The sequence below is a fragment of the Chlorocebus sabaeus genome, chromosome 12 (genome assembly GCF_047675955.1).
Source record: "Chlorocebus sabaeus isolate Y175 chromosome 12, mChlSab1.0.hap1, whole genome shotgun sequence".
Lineage (NCBI taxonomy): Eukaryota > Metazoa > Chordata > Mammalia > Primates > Cercopithecidae > Chlorocebus > Chlorocebus sabaeus.
The window spans coordinates 27,486,676-27,503,724 of NC_132915.1; the positions used below are offsets into that span (position 1 = coordinate 27,486,676).

Below are 17,049 nucleotides of genomic sequence, written 5' to 3' on the forward strand. Positions count from 1 at the left end.
CTAGTCACTTTCCCACAATTTACTGCCCCTGGAAACTTAAGCCCCCTAACCCCCCTTTCTTTTTTGTCCTGCTACTTCTCCACAATTTTATTATCCTTTGTTTAAAATGGTATTGAAGCTCTCAGGCCTATCTGCTTCTTTGGGTCTTCATTGTTTTTATGAAGGCTCCCAAGTACAATTAAAAATACTAAATAAAATTTGTGGTTTTTTCTTGCTAATCTGTCTTACATCGCTTTAATTCTCAGGTACAAACATGGAACTTAAGAGGGTAGAAGAAAAGTTTTTCCTCCCTGACAGCAGCACTTGCCACAACCTGTGATTATAAGTTTGTTTGTGTATGTATTTGTCTAATGTTTCTCTTGCCCACTGAAAAGATTGTCTGCCAGTGAAGGTGGGATTCACTTCAGATTTGTTCACTATTGTATTCCCCAGGAGTTAGTCCACTTGAATGTTTTATTACTTTGAAGATTGACAAACTGAGAGTATGGTGAGTCTTTTTGTCCCTAAACAGCTCCCCGTTTCATCAGTTCACTGCTCCCAGAACTCAAATGGTTCTCTAGAGATGATTTTCCAGTTAATCAGCCCAAGGTCAGAATAGAGTCGGTAGGGCCTTTATTTCTACAGGTTAGGCAACCTCTAAGAAAAGAAACAAAATTATAAGCACAACATTGTGAGGGCTCTTTCAAGGCCTTTCTCAGGGCTGGTACAAGGCAGGGGCCCTGGAACCTAAGCTTCACCAGCTCCATGGTAAACTCACCTCAGTCTCCAGTATATAAATATGTGTTGAATAACTCCTTGAGATCAAGCTCTTCACACTTGTCTACACTGGGTTGGGCTCCACAAAGGCTATCATTAAATTAATAGGTAATCCCTACACAAGAAGCACTCAGACTCCTGTTTCCAAAAGCTCCTTTTAAGTATATCCATCAAGTGTCCACTCAACATTTTTTAATAGCTTTTCCCCTCCACAATAGATTTTTTAAATTATAGTAAAATATACATGGTATGAAAGTTACCATTTAACCATTTGAAAGTGCACAATTCAGTGGCATTTTGAGCATTCGCAATGCTATGCAACCATTGCCACTATGTAGTTCCAGATCATTTTCATCACCCAAAGGCAACCCCATATTCATTAAACACTCTTATTCCCTCTGCCATGGCCCCTGGCAACCACTGAAATCTTCTTTTTATCTGTGGGAATATGTCTCTTCTGGAGATTTCATATAAATACAATTCAACAGATTTTTTTCCTTAAAGGTATGGCATCTAAAGTGAGTTCCTAAATATTTTACAAGGATTTGCCTGTTTAATTAACTAGCAAATAGGTCTGCTGACACAGCAACTTGAATTTCAATTTAAAAAAATTGTCAAACACAAGATTACTAATTGTCTTTGCTTCTTCACAGTTGCCTTTTTTCTTTAAGTCAATGTCTTTGCAGGTATGACGTAGGAATGGCCAATAAAGCTTACGACTACCCAAGATGTACCCACATAGACAGATGCCTGATTTACCTAAGCCTGTAGTGTGGTCTCCAACCCGATACATGTTTGGTTTTACTTTCACTCGGGTCCAACCTGGACCTTCTTTATCTTGGTAAAAGTTGCAGAGATCTTGCTCAAAATTGCAGCTGGCTTCCACGGCACTGAACAGAAGTTCTGAGCAAAGGACAAACAAAGTTAATGACAATCAGTCCCCAAGATCTCAAAGGACTACATCAACTGGTTGACAGATATTTATATATACACATTTGTACCAGGGGAGACCGAAGAAGTAAAACACAACTAAATATCTTTACCCAAAGGGCTTGCTGACAGGTTAGCATCAAACCAGCGTTTCAACATGACAGGAAAATTGTTCTTTTCCTTTCTAAAGGGAAGGGAGAAAGGAGCACTGTTCACATTATAAAAATGAAGTACCCGATTTCAAAAGAAATTTCCTTTCATGACTGTGAACATTTATTCATATACTCCTTCACAATTCACAATTCATTCATAAAAGTTTTAAAATAAAAAACGGGAGAAGGAAGATATTTTATGGGACTCAATTTGTTTCTAAGATGAAGATTTTAGATATTTTACAGAGATAATTTTCCTTTGTTGCTCAATCTCTGTGTCAGAAACACAGCTGCCATCTACTTTGCCATCAGTAGTAGGAGCTGATCCGCTTGAAGAAAGTCATCACTCAGTTTAAATCGTGCAGGTCAAAGAGTCACAGATCTGTCATGGGTACTGCTATTGCTTTGACTTCGCCGAGTTCTGGTATTATTTACCCTGTTCTATAAATACCTCACCCCAGATAGTCTGGAGGGAACATAAAAGATTTCTGCTCTTTAAGAAGACATACAAACGGCCAACAGGTATATAAAAAAGTGTTCAACATCACTAATCAGCAGAGAAATGCAAATTAAAACTACAACAAGATATCTTAGAATGGCTATTAATAAAAAGACAAAAATTAACAGATGTTGATGAGGAGGTGGAGAAAAGGGATTATACAGTGTTAGTGAGAATGTAAACTAGTACAGCCGCTATGGAAAACAGTGTGGAGATTTCTCAAAAAAATGAAAATAGAACTACCATTCGATCCAGCAATCCCATTACTGGGTATCTACTCAAAGGAAAAGAAATCAATATACCAAAAAGATACTGCACTTGTATGTTTATCTCAGCACTATTAACAGTACCAAAGATAAGGAATCAACCTAAGTGCCCATCAACGGATGACTGAATAAAGAAAGTATCATATGTACATACAAACTGGAATGCTATTCATCCATAAAAACAATGAAATTATGTCTTTTGCAGCAACATGGTTGGTATTGGAGGTCATTATCTTAAGCAAAACAAGTCAGACACAGAAACACAAATACTGCATGCTCTCACTCATAAGTGGGAACTAAATAATATGTACACACTGATACAGAGAGTGGAATGATAGACAGTGGAGACTTAGAAGGGTGAGGGAGTAGGAGGGGGTATGGAAGATAAGAAATTACTTAATGGGTAAAATGTATGTTACTCCAGGATGGATACCTTAAAATCCTCACTTAACACTATGCAATCTATGCCTGTAACAAAACTGTACTTGCACCACATACATTTATACAAATAAAATACTTCTGCTTTTTTGAGAATAACTTTTAATCCTATCAACAAGTGGCTTGTAAATCACGCTGTTCAGATTGCCCTCTTAGAACAGAGGGGATGTGACTATAGCAGTTGGGATACATTGGGTGCAGCCAAGTGTGATTCTTCTCTGCATACTGACGCACATGTCTAACAATCCAGAATTATGGAGAGAGGACATGTGTTGAATAACTGGAAAATTATCTCTAGAGAAGCATTTGAGCTCTAGGAGCAGTGAGCCGATTAAACAGCTCACTATAAAAACTTACTATATTCTCAATTTGTCAATTTCTAAAGCAAGAAAGCATTCAGGTGGGCTGAAGAACTGACTCAGATTAAAGTGGATGAAAGACGCATGACAATCAAATGCTACCAGGGATGCAAGATTCAGTCTTGGTCCAGAAGAACAAATATCTGTAAAGGTTGTTATTGGGGCAATTGGAAACATTGGTGTATGGACTGAAAGTAAGTTGATAATGTTGTATCAGTATTAAATTTCCTGAACTCCATAATTATCCTATAGTTACGCTGAAGAACGTGTTTGGTTATAAAATACACACTAAAATATTTAATGGTAAATGGGCATGATGTTTGCAACCTATTTTTAAATGGTAGATAAAGCAAACATGGCAAAATGTTAATTTGTAGAGCTGAGTGAAGAGTATATAGGAGTTCTTTGTAGTTTTCCTGCAAATTATGTCCGAGTTTGAAATGATAGAAAATTAAAGAGCTCCAAGAAAATTAAATTTTAAAAAGTAACTGATTAACAACACATTACAAAAAAAAAATTAGGTAAAAAGTGTTCCTATATAACTAGAACCTGATTGTATCTCAGGGGATATGCCCTAGGAAGTGCACCAGGAGCAAATCCAGATGAGCCAGACTGGAGAAGAGGAAATGAAGAGAATTCTCAATGCTCTAAGATGGGTAGATTAGCCCACACCCTGGTCTGCCTGATTCTGTCAGCACCAGGGTATATCTTTAAGCCCTGAAGATAAAGTCTGTGAAAAATGAACAAGATGTTACACAAACAAGAATCCTTTGACATTCTCCCATGGATATTTGAGACCACAGGAAACCCTATTAAAGTATTCAGTATTAGTCACCCCTCTGCTACTGGGTAATAAAAAAACAAATAAAAGTCCCAAATCTACAGATGGCCATCTAACTCAGGAAATGGGGTGGCACTGCCAAGTGCCATGCACAAGAGAAGAGTAGGTCAGTTCCTCATCAGGAATGAATCTTCCCCCTCACAGCCTCCTTTTTTTTTTCATTCTTTCTCCCAGATGGAGAGGGTAGAAGAAGGAATGAATCTTAAAGCAGTGCTCTCGGGCAACTGCAAGAGAATCTTAACTCAGTTATTAGATGTGTGGGAGGGGGTGGAAGGTGGCATAAAAACGTGAAAGTTTACAGAAGTTTTATTCATAAGCACCAAAACTTGAAAGCAACCAAGTTATGTCCTTCAGTAGGTGAGTGGATACATAAACTGTGGTACATCCAGACAACTAAATATCACTCAGCGCTTAGAAGAAATGAGCTATCAAGCCATGAAATGATACAGAATAAACTTAAATACATATTACAAAGTGAAGGAAGCCAGTCTGAAAAGGCTACATACTCTATGATTCCAACTATATGATATTCTTGAACAGGCAAAACTATGGGGACAGTAAAAAGAACAGTAACTGCCACAGGTTGGGGGGAAGGAGAGGTGAATAGGCAAAACAGAGTTTTTTGTTTTTTGTTTTTGAGACAGGGTCCCACTTTGTGGCCCAGGCTGGAGTGCAGTGGTGCAATCTTGGCTCACTGTAGCCTCTACCTCCTGGGTTCAACCTATCCTCCTTCTTTAGCCTCCTAAGAAGCTGGGACCACAGGCATGCACCACCATCCCTGGCTAATTTTTGTATTTTTTGTAGAGACAGGGTTTCACCATGTTGCCCAGGCTAGTCTCCAACTCCTGGGCTCAAGCAATCCACCCTCCTTTGCCTCCCAAAGTGCTGGGATTACAGGTGTGCACCAGCATGCCTGGCCTGAATATAGAGGGGGTTTTTAGGGCAATGAAAATATTCTGTATGATACTACAATGGTGGATACATATCATTATACATTTGTCTAAATCCATAGAGTATACAATACCACGAGTGAACCTTAATGTAAACTATGGACTCTGGGGGACAGTAATGTATATGAAGACAAGGGGACTATGAGAGACCTGTGTACCTTCCTCTCAATTTTGCTGTGAACCTAAAACGACACTAAAAAAAAATGCCTATCAAAAAAACTTAAAAGTAAGCAAGGATCACTTCTCTCCATGGTGATAGACTGAGTCATACAGAAAATATTTTTCTGATGATGTGATTATAATATTTTGCTAATGAATAGATTTGAAATGGATTTTCCTGGGGTCTTGAGGAGGTCTGATAAAAAAAAAAGAAAATCTCAAAAGCCTAACTCAGGGGCTAAATCTTTTTCACCTAGAGTGCTGCTTCTGCCGTGAGAGTGTCTGATTCCTGAGGATGGGGCCAGAGGCCTGTTTGTGACCTGAATGGGTGCAGAGCCTTTGCTTCAAGCTTGTTTCAGAGGTGTTAGTAAAGGGCGGATCACAAATTGAGCTGCTGGGAAGTGTAATGATGTATTTGAAGCATAGGGAGGAATCAGAGGCAGTTGGAAGCCTCTGAGCATCTGTTGGTGATCAAGAAAAAAAGAACTAAAGTCCCTTTAAGCAACTTACCAAAAAGCATCATAATGTAAGCTTTAATTACTTGCTTTCTGACATTTGAACTTTTTAGAAATGAGAAGCTTTGAAGATAATCTAATTAGCAGGAATGTGTTGCAGTTTGAGAGTAGTTGGGAACATTTCTCATCCTTTCCTCTGCTCCATGGAGTTCATGGAGAGAAACTCAGCATCAACCCCACAGATCTAAAAGGCTCATCAGCCCCTAGAGTGCTAAAAGATAGATACTGGGGGCATTGTGTTCTCTACACTGCCAACCTTGCAGGGTAGTTTTACTTCAGCATGTGCCTGCCCAAGAGCAGGCTGAGACAGCTCAAAGCTGGCTTGGGTAGGAGAGGCAATGGGACCCAGCACCACACTGAAGACCTATGGGGAAACAAGGGCCAGGCTCACTGACTAGGCTATGGAGACCCTTGGGGGCATTTAAGATAAGAAAGGCTGGGGCAGCCTTAGCTGTAGCCTAGGCAGCAATTGGGCCTGGGTTTCCACATAGACAAGAGGTCGGGGCAGTGTGTTGTCAATGAATGGCCGATATTGGGATTTAGGTAGTGATTCTCTGAGAGGCGTACCCATGAGTGTTAGGATCTACCCAGTCCCTGGCCTGGGGTGGGGTGGACCCAAGCCCAGAAAGGAGGTTGGGTCTGCATATGGCAGAGCAGTAGAGCTCTCAGTTTGAGGCTGGGCCTTACGGCAGGATTCCTAGAAGTGAATGGGATCACCTCTTAGGTATTCAAAGATTTATAGACCAAAAGGAAGGCTTGCTCCCATCTTCTAAAATTTGGGACAAATGCGGTTGTGGAGGGGGAGAGTGAGGGGGCAAAGGGATGGAGAGGAAGTGGGGGGTGGTCTCACTGTTCTCTGGAAGCACTGGGGAGGGGGGCAGTTCATTGGAGGGCAACATGACATTGCTGTTGAGCACCTGTGACTATGAGATGGGTCTCAGGTCCAGGAGATTGGATTAACTTTAAACCCAACCAGATGGTGGGAACAAGATGATTCGTATGTTGAAATGATTCCTGTCTCAGCCTATTAGGGAGATGAGGGAAGAAAATGCTAGATCCAGCTGGGAAAAGCAGAGACAAGAAGTCTGGAGTTAACCAAGATAAGGAAAAAATGTTGGCACCTGTTATGAAACAGAAGGGCATAAACTATTTGTGAAATGTAAGATGAAGTATGAAAACTAAAAGGCTTAGCTTCTAAAGACTCAATCTGGCCCACAGCTGCTCAATGAAAGACATAAAGCAGGCTCCAGCTGACACAATCATCAAGCAAGTACCCTTTGCTGGTTCTCTTTAGTTGCAATCTGACCCACTGTTCTCCAGGGATGGGTGGGCATATTTTGAAAATAAAGTAAATAATATTGTCTCATGATGAAGCATTTGCTGTGTATCATACTCTGCGCTAAGGCCTTCACAGACATTAACTCATTAACCTTCCCAACAACTCTGTGAAACAGATTCTTCCATCTTTACTATAGATGTGGAAATAGAGTCTCAAAGAAGTTAAATAACATGACCCATGCCACATAGCTTGGAAGTGGCAGAATAGGGATGTGAATCCACATTCCTGGCGGATTAAGCATAACACTACGATGATGCAATTAAACCATTTAAAGCCAAACTGGCTTAGTGGGAAGTTCTGAAGATGAGTATGGAGCCTGGTTAACCTAACTGTATAAGAACTCATATATGTGGAAGTTCCCGCACAGAAGGAGTCTGTACTTTGCAGACTGAGGGGTCAACAGCCCTCTTAACACATGGTCCTTGCTTTGCTGGACGCTTTCTTTTCCTTTCACCAGACAGACCACTTGTGTAGTAGAAAGAGCTCACACAAATTCTCTTTTTTTCAAAAGGAGGAGCATTTCTGAACATTACTTCTGGGTGATTCAGTTGGTTCTGTTACCTCCAGCTGCCTCTTCACCCACCCTCTGCCCAGTGCAGATATTAGATAAACACCTCTTCTCCCATAGACAAAACAAGGCAATATAAATTTCAGTGTCACTGCCTAGTGATAGAAAAGAGACCTTGTCTAAAAATAATGATAAAGAGGTTGTGAAATTACTATGAATGTAATTGAAATATTAACTTATAGGATTAGAGAGGAATCAAATGTAGAGAAGTAAAACAATGTTGGTTTCTGTGTTATATCAAACTTAGAGACTCTCTTAATCTTTGATTATTGTTTGGATTAAATCATTGAAAAGTATATAAATCTAGTCTGGTTATATCTGTTTTACAACCTTTTAAAAATTAGAATTAGGAAAACCAGTAGTCAGTTTCAGCAGATTAGTAGATATCTGTTTAGTTTTGGGATAACAGTTTAGCTCAAGTCGAAAATATTTTTCCATGTAAACTGTGGCTCACACCTCTAATGCCAGCACTTTGGGAGGCAAAGGTGGGAGAATCCCTTGAGCTCAGGAGTTCAAGACCAGCCTGGACAACATAGTGAGAGCTCATCTCTACTAAAATAAACAAGCAAAAAACTAGCCAGTCCCAACTGCTCATAAGGCTGAGACAGGAAGATCACTTGAGCCCAGGAGTTTGAAGCTGTAGTGAGTTGTGACTGCACCACTGCACCCTAGCCTGAGTGACAGAGCGAGACCCCCAATTCCCCTTCCCTCCCCCCAAAAAAATTTCTTAGTCTCCTGACTTGTAGAATGTATCCGAAATCATTGACTTGTAGAATGTATCCGAAATCGTATTAAATTATGAACCAACTCTATCTTAAATGAAAGACCTCAAACGCCAAGTTCATAAATTACTTTCCATGCTACATAACCAAGAATAAGAGCTCATTAATAAGGCGGGGTGACCATAATGTCTCCCTTGGTCTCTCAAGGAAACAAATTCACTAAACAGTAAGGTCAATTTTATATATCTGGGTTATCATTATTATTATCCTTCTTATTATAAAACATTTGCTTTCTAATTCACTTTGAATCAATTTGCTTACCTATTTTTCTAGAGAGTAAAAATATTTCTCTCATTTTAAACATCAAATTTATGAAATCGCAAAACTGATCATGATAAAATAATTTAAGGGTTCTTCTTGGAAGTGGAAAGTAGTTTAATTAAGAGCACATGCTATTTAGCTAAAACTGTCTAGAGATGTCTACCAAATACTAACATCTTTAAACATAAGGACATTTATAAATTTTGGATACATACTGTTGGAAAGCATTTTTAAAATATATTATTCTATTCAGTAGATTGTGAGAGCTTTGTCCATCTACCCAGCCACCCATTTATGGGCCCAAGAGATCCTCTAAAGAGAAAGATGGAGTGAGAATAAGTTAGTATTATTTAATTTTCTTTTCCTGGGAAAGAAAGATAAAAGCTTCCTAAGATAGGGCCACTGGCTGATGGTGTCAGTAACATTAGATTCCCTCTGTGAGGGGGGAAAGAAGAGTAATATTCCAGGAAAAAAATGACCTGTAAATCATTTTTTAAGGATGAGAGAAGGGGTAAGATATGAAAATTAAAAGCAATTAAAACAAGTTCTAACCACAAACATCTATTGAAACAGGAAATCCCAAAATGCAATGACAGACAGAGAATGCTCACCTGTCTGATTCTGGCAGTGAACAGGAGAGAACGAAATATCATCCAGGGCAACATAGCCTCCTTTGGGACCATTGAAAGCAACTTCAAAAATAACCTGCAGAGGAAAATGGCATGCTGTCACATGTTCACATATTTTCAGTTTGGCTTAAGTGCTCTTAATGATTTCAAATGACATGTCAATCAAACCAAATGAAGCCAAGTTACAAGGAGTCATGGAATCAGATTTCCAAATATGAGTTTGGGCAGCACCCTCCTCAACCTACAGTCTCTTTTTGGGAGAATGAAACTGCTATGATCTGAGTGTCTGTGGGACACTCACGAATTCTCAAAAGTCATACATTGAAATATGAACCCCCCAAGGGAATGGTAATAGAAGATGTGGCTTTTTGGGAGGTGATTAGGTTTTGGAATGGGATTGGTGCCCTTATTAGTGTGCCCCTTCTGGAATTTGAGGGCACAATGAGTAGGTGCCATATGGACCAGGAAACAGGCCCTCACCAGACGCCAGATCTGGAACACTTTGATCTGGAACTTCTCAGACTTCAGAACTGTAAGAAATACATTTCTGTTGTTTATAAATTACCTAGGTTATGGTATTATGTTATAGCAGCCTGAATGGACCAAGACAGAGTCTTTAAAGTTGCCTTTTATTGGTGGATATGCCTCTCTTCCTTGAGTGTCAGCTGAAGTGCCTATGTCATTTCTGTTAGAACTACAGAACTAATTAGCATTATGAACTTCAATTAAAGGAAAAATCATCTAAGAAAGCAGGCCAGGGTTGTTGTTGTTTTTTTTACCTCCCTGCCATCACTCAGGAGCAAACACCCTCTGAGTTCCTTTCCTTCTTCCTATATGAACTCTACATCAAGGGCTGGACAAAGATGCAACAGTCAGAGGTGAGAACCCTGATCTCAGCATGTCCAGGTATGTTCCAATGGTTAGAAAGAACATGGACCAATGACTTCAACCCCTTTAGCTTTGCTTTCTTCTCTACCACCAACTTTAACTGTGAGCTTAGTTGACCACCTTCTGCCTGTAACCATGGGGGATCAGATGTCAGCACAGCCTTCACCTGTGCTGGAAAAACCACCCAGGTGTGCAGTCCTCTTGTGTGAGTTAATAACCTGAGAAGACGCAGCACAGAACAGGGCTTGAAACTTCAGTGCCTACAAAAGCCAGGCAGGTAGTGGAAATGCAGAAGTGGGCTGGGTATGGTGCGGCCTCTTGTGAAATAGAGACAGAAACCCCTGTCTAAAAGGCAGCTGCCACTCAGCTGCATCAATTGCTGTTATGTGGGAAGTCAGACCTGTTATGGGTTGAACTGTGTCCCCCTGCATCCCTCACACACAATTCCTCTGTTGAAGTGCCAACCTCTAGTATCTCAGTATGTGACCTTATTTGGGAATAGGGTCACCGCAAATGTAATTAGTTAAGATGAGGTCATGTTGAAGTAGAGTGAGCCTCTAATTTAAACGACTGGTGTCCTTATAAAAAGGAGAAATTTGGATGCACACACACACACACACACACGGAATGCCATGTGAAAATGAAGGCAGAGAGCTACAAGCCAAGGAATGCCAAAGATTGCCAGCACACCACCAGAAATGGGAGAGAAGCATAGGACAGATTCTCTCTCACGGCCCTCAGGAGGAACAAGCCCTGCCAACACCTTGATCATGAACTTCTGGCCTCCAGAATGATGACATACAAAATTTCTGTTTTTTTAAGCCACCTCTTTTGTGCTACTTTGTTATGGGCAGCCTTAGCAAACAAATACGAGGCCTAACGTCTCTGTATCTAGCAAATTATCAAGAGGATCTGACTCTAGATTTTATTTGAAATCTTTGAGTTTGTCAATGCTGACAATTAATTCAAAAATTAAAAATAAAATGAAAAATCCCACTCCACAGCCAGACAGATCACCACTGTGGACTAGATTTGACCTCTAGGCTTCTAGTTTGCAGCTTCTTCTGAATAGAATGGTTTCCTGGAGGCAGACAGACCAGAGTTCAGATCCCATTTTCATCACTTATTAGCTAGGTAGGCCTGGATATATCACTGTATTAGTCTGTTTTCACGCAGCTGATAAAGACATCCCAAGACTGGTTAATTTACACAGGGAAAAGGGTTTAATGGACTTACAGTTCCATGTGGCTGGGGAGGCCTCACAATCATGGCAGAAGGCAAAGAGGAGCAAGTCACATCTTATGGGGATGGAAGCAGGCACAGAGAAGAGAAGAGAACTTGTGCAGGGAAACTCATCCTTATAAAACTAACAGATCTTGCGAGACTTATGCACTATCACTAGAAAGGCATGGGAAAGAACTGCCCCCATGATTCAATTACCTCCCACTGGGTCCCTCCCACAACACGTGGGAATTCAAGATGAGATTTGGGTGGGCACACAGCCAAACCATATCAATCACTTAACCTCCCAGGGTCTCAGTTTTCTTATCTATAAAACACCTGTCTTGTAAGACTGTTGAGGAGATTAAATGAGATAATGTCTACAAATATCCAACCACAGAGTCAGGCACATAACAAGCTCTGAACTAATTTTCTATCTTTTTCCGAAGGTTGGTTGGCCTCAGTGGCTCACGCCTGTAATCCCAGCACTTTGGGAGACTGAGTTAGGTGGATCACTTAAGCTCAGGAGTTTGAGACCAGCCTGGGCAACATGGTGAAACCTCATCTTTACAAAAAATACAAAAATTAGCTGGGTATGGTGGCACATGCCTGTAGTTCCAACTACTTGGGAGGTTGAGGTGAGAGGATTGCTTGAACCTGGGAGGCAGAGGTTGCAGTGAGCCAAGATCACTTCACTGCACTCCTGCCTGGGTGACAGAGTGAGACCCTGTTTCAAAAATAATTTTTTTTTCCTGCAGGTTGACTCCCTCTTGAACTTCTATTCAGGTTCCAGCCTAGTTAGCCACTAATTAGCTTGAGCAGGCCCATTCTTCTCCAGCCCTCAGTTTCTTCCTTTTTTGAAAAGAAAAAGAGTTTGGACAAAATAGTTCTTAAAGTACCTTTCACCTTAACAGTAATGGTCCCACAGGGACCCAGTGCCTAAACTCTCCAAAATCCAAGGGGAACCCTAGAAATTTGTCTTTGCCAAGGGGGAAGGGCTGTGAATGAAGGAAAAGATGTGTACTTATGAGAAGGGGCAAATTAAGATTACAAACTTAACACAGGTCCATGACATTTAGCTCTCAAGGCACTAGCTGGTAAAGTGAATGGCAAAATTTACGCAGAGCTGGTGGGGTAAGAATGCTATTCCTGATCAGCGTTTGCTAATCACAGCCTCTGTGCCAATGTGTTCTCTTGTTCAGACAGTCTCCAATGTTTGTTTTCCTTCTCAAAATTCACTTGAGAATGTGATGACATTAAACTCACTGATTTCTTCAGGACAACTTTCTTTTCCTGATGAGTGAGAGCAAATAACACCAGTGAATAGTTCAGATTGGTAGAGCAAAATCACATGTGTTGACCCAAAGGATGTGTATTGAGGTTTAGTCGTGTTCACAGTTGTAACCTTTCAAGTATTGATTTTTAAAAATTCAGCAAAGTTTGATTCAGACAAATGCTGCCCGAGGAGCTTATGGTTGGATGAAAGGAGTTGGTAAAGAGAACACTGTCAGTGTGTGGGGGGGGACTCATCTGACTTTGATAGGAAACTTTTGAAGCAGTACATGCATTTCTTTTCCTCCTCATAACCCAAACTCACAGAAAATTTTCCACTGAGCTGCAAGAACAAATCAAGACCTGGTTGGTCTTTGGGATAGGAAATAGCACACATTCTGCAAAAGACACTGTGCTCTCTCTAGAGTGCTTTTTTTCAGGGGGAGATAGGGGAGGTAAATAGGAAGGGGATGTGGGGAGAGGCAGGCACGCCATCAGTAGATGAAACACATCAGAAACTAAGACCCAACCCTGTTCTCTGCAGCTCTACATCAGGCTAGCAGATGGCACCACCGAAACCCATCCAGAGGAATAATCTGCTTCTCTGGCACTTTAAAGGGAACTGGAGAAGATATTGCAAGACGCACAAAGTGAAAAGTGAGGGACATTAATAACTTGGGGTAACCGAGACTCTACTTATAGCTCCAAATCTTTATGGCAATATTATAGCAACCATATTGCTGCACCCACTGATTCTAGTGGTGCTACGGGGTCCTCAGACAGAGCTGGGCCTCCTTCCTCAGCTTTGGGTCAGATTTTAGTCCACGAACTTAGTTACTAAGTTCTCTGGCATTCACCAGCTGTGTGACCTAGAAAAAAATGTCCAATTTCTTGGACACTCTGTTTTCTCTCTTCTTGTCTGTAAATACGGAGATAATTTTATCTACTTGGCCGGATAGTCAGTACTGAAAGTGCTCGTAGCTTCTGAAATACATACATAGATATAGACATGTATCAATGTATGTGCTTAGAAAAAGGTCGAAAAGATAGTAAACCTTTAATGTTAGTAGTCCTCCCCTTTGTGAAGTTGGCTGAGGGCATTTTAATTCATTTCATGTCTCTGAATTTTCTAATTCTTCTGCATTGAACGTATCACTTATATAACCGGAAAAAGTTTTAAAATGAAGGCATCAAGCCTTATTTCAAACTAGGGCCATAATAGCAAGTTTATTTCTGATTTTACAACATTATTTATGTTGCAAAAAAAGAAATGAGTCACTTTTTTTTTTTTTTTTTTTTTAGAAAAACAGTTCACTCAAGTAAGGAAAACCTTCAAAACAGCTCTCAGGAAAGGTAACTCCAGACTGAGTTTTACTTGGAGGGTTCTGATCTCCTCGTTTGAACCCTCTGTGACCACAGTGCAAGCTTCAGAAGGAGAGGGTCGCCAAGAAGTCCAGTTGGTTGACTGGCTTTTGCCATATTTTTTCTCATAAAAATGACTCTTGCTAGGAAATGAAGGTAATAAAGGAGGCAGGCAAAGGGGACGCAGAGGAAGGGAGAGCAGGAGAGGGGCTGAGGATGAGAAAAAGCATGGTTCAGGCACAGCAGAAAAGACAGACTGAGTGTGAGACTGCACAGCCTCTCTATCTCCAGCTCTGTGTGTGGGTGGCACATCTGCAGAGCGCCCACCCTGGCACAGCTGGTGCACACCAGTACACCTACCTCCATGGGGTAAGGAGCATTGAACTCGACCTCTGCAAGATTCCAGGCAGCATTCCCTGGCCTATCTGCTTTCCAGATTTCCTCGTAAAGGCCAGCCACATCCCGAGTGTAAAGGGAAAAGACATTGTCATTTCCCTGCTGGATCTGGTAATAAAATGACAGGCAGCCAGCCATGGGGGCCGTGGTCAACGGGGAGATGAGCTGTGCCACCTCCTGGAAGTGCTTCACATAAACCGAGTCCACGTACATGTAGTGGCCTGAAAATCAGAGAGACAGAGTACAGCGTAAGAGTTGGGGGTGGGGAAGGGAAGAGGTTCAGGTGAAATGGTGTGATTCTGCATTCAAAATAATCCAGCAGGAATGGTGAGGAGGAAGTGGATGAGTTACAGCTGACAGAGGTTTGGCCATGAGTGGATGGAGAAATGTTGCAGCTGAGAGATGGGTCCATGGGGTTCATTGCACTTTGCTAAATACAGGATGAGACCATTCCTTTTACTTTCCTTACTTTTGATTCAAGTAAAATATACATAGAGAAAAGTAGATGTGTCATCTGTCGAGTGCTTAAATTTTCACAAGCTGAACACACCCATGGAAAGAAATGGAACATTACCCTAGAAGCCACTCCCTCACAATCCTTATTTGAGTTATAAGACTCTGAAGAGGACATAAAGCTTACCATCTATTCTTAAAAGGGCATGGAGAGACCCTCCTGCACATGTTTACAATTAATGCAAGATGTCACCATGTGTGTTTTGAGTGAAACTAAGATTTTGAATTCCAACTACATGGCAATGTGTGTATTGCTAATAGCATGCAAGTCAATCGACACTGAAATTTGTAGGAATGAATATGTGGTATCACTCTTGGCAGGTCTTTGTGAGCTCTGGACCCAGGGGCTGGCCCTTGTTAGGGGCATCTTGGTGAAACACAGAAGCCATGTGGCAGAATGGAGACAGCCTTGACTTAGCATTGAAGAGAACTGAGGTTGAGTCCTGTTCCACTTCTTACTAGCCCTGTGACCTTGAACAAGTTTCTGAGTATGTCTGGGTCTCAATTTCCGGATCTCTAGAATGACAATCAAATACTTTCCTCATAGAGGCAATGAATATTACATGGAGTCATGTATGTAAAGTGCTTAGCATGTGCCTGGTACATTGTAGCTGCCTAACAATTACAATGCCATTCACAATTCTAGAACCATGCTTGCCCTATAGCCTGTTTTGTATAAAGGGTAAGCTATCATTGTTAGCAATTTTGTATGAATTTATTTGAGTGATGACAGAGAAGTGCTATGCAATGCAGCTTCAACAGAATGCCCTTTCTATTTACAAGCTCAGAACAATTACAGCTTAATATCTTCATTTCCATGACATAATCTCTGGTTAATAAGAATTCCTGGCCAGGTGCAGTGACTCATGCCTTAATCCCAACACTTTGGGAGGCTGAGACGGGAGCATTGCTTGAGGCCAGGAACTTGAGACGAGCCTGGGGAACATAGAGAGACCCCGTCTTTACAGAAAAAACTTTCTTAAAATTAGCTGGGCATGGTAGCATGCACCTCTGGTCTTAGCTATTAGGGAGGCTGAATCAGGAGAATCACTTGAGCCCATGAGTTCAAGGTTGCAGTAAGCTGTGATCACACCACTGTACTCCAGCCTGGGTGATAAGCGAGACCCTGTCTCCAAAAAATAAAATAAAATAAGGAAAGAATGCCTTTTCTCCATTATGAAGAGCAGAAAAAAATATTAGAAGGAGCATATACATTTATACACTGGACGTTTACTTTGTATCTAGCACATAGCCCAGCATGTGGTGGGCCCTCAACAAATGGTTATTTGATGTACAGACATGGTCTCAGAAAGGTCCTCATCTCAACATGGCAGAGGGGAAAAATGGACAGGTCAAAGCTCACTTTCTCCGGATGGCAAGTTGTTCAACACCCTGAATCCCCTGAATAATCTTATTTGAATATAATTTACCTTATCGTCTTGCCAAACCACACAACAGTGAATAAACGGAGATTACGAACTCAAATTCTCAGAGGAGGCAGCCAGATTAAGTGTATGAATGAAGTTGATTGAGTCAGGGAGAAAATAGAGAGTGGTAAATTAGTAGCTAGCGTTTGAAATCTTGTTTTTCCCCACATTGAGAAACAGAAACCAAGCTTGTCTAGAAAAATAAAAACATCTGATAGTACTGGGCCCATATTCTTTTTTTCTTTTTTTTTTTTTTTTTTTTATGACACTGGTTTTTTTTTTTTTTTAATTTATTTATTATTATTAAAATTCAAGTTGTAGGGTACATGTGCACAACGTGCAGGTTTGCTACATATGTATACTTGTGCCATGTTGGTGTGCTGCACCCATCAACTCGTCATTTACATCAGGTATAACTCCCAATGCAATCCCTCCCCCCTCCCCCCTCCCCATGATAGGCCCCGGTGTGTGATGTTCCCCTTCCCGAGTCCAAGTGATCTCATTGTTCAGTTCCCGCCTATGAGTG

The 17,049-nt window shown here is 41.0% G+C and overlaps 1 protein-coding gene across 2 annotated transcripts in view; it reads right to left on the reverse strand.

The window, feature by feature from the left end:
• MAMDC2 (MAM domain containing 2) overlaps positions 1-17,049 on the reverse strand; it is a 182,478-nt gene that overhangs the window by 84,639 nt on the left and 80,790 nt on the right. For both annotated transcript variants that reach the window (XR_005240447.2, XM_007969453.3), the window contains exons 6-8: positions 14,548-14,804; positions 9,427-9,520; positions 1,516-1,659 (exon numbers count right to left, since the gene is read on the reverse strand). Coding sequence is in view for 1 of the 2 variants with exons in the window: in XM_007969453.3 (XP_007967644.3) it covers positions 1,516-1,659; positions 9,427-9,520; positions 14,548-14,804 (495 nt within the window). In the remaining variant the exon portion in view is untranslated. The remainder of the gene's footprint in view (positions 1-1,515; positions 1,660-9,426; positions 9,521-14,547; positions 14,805-17,049) is intronic.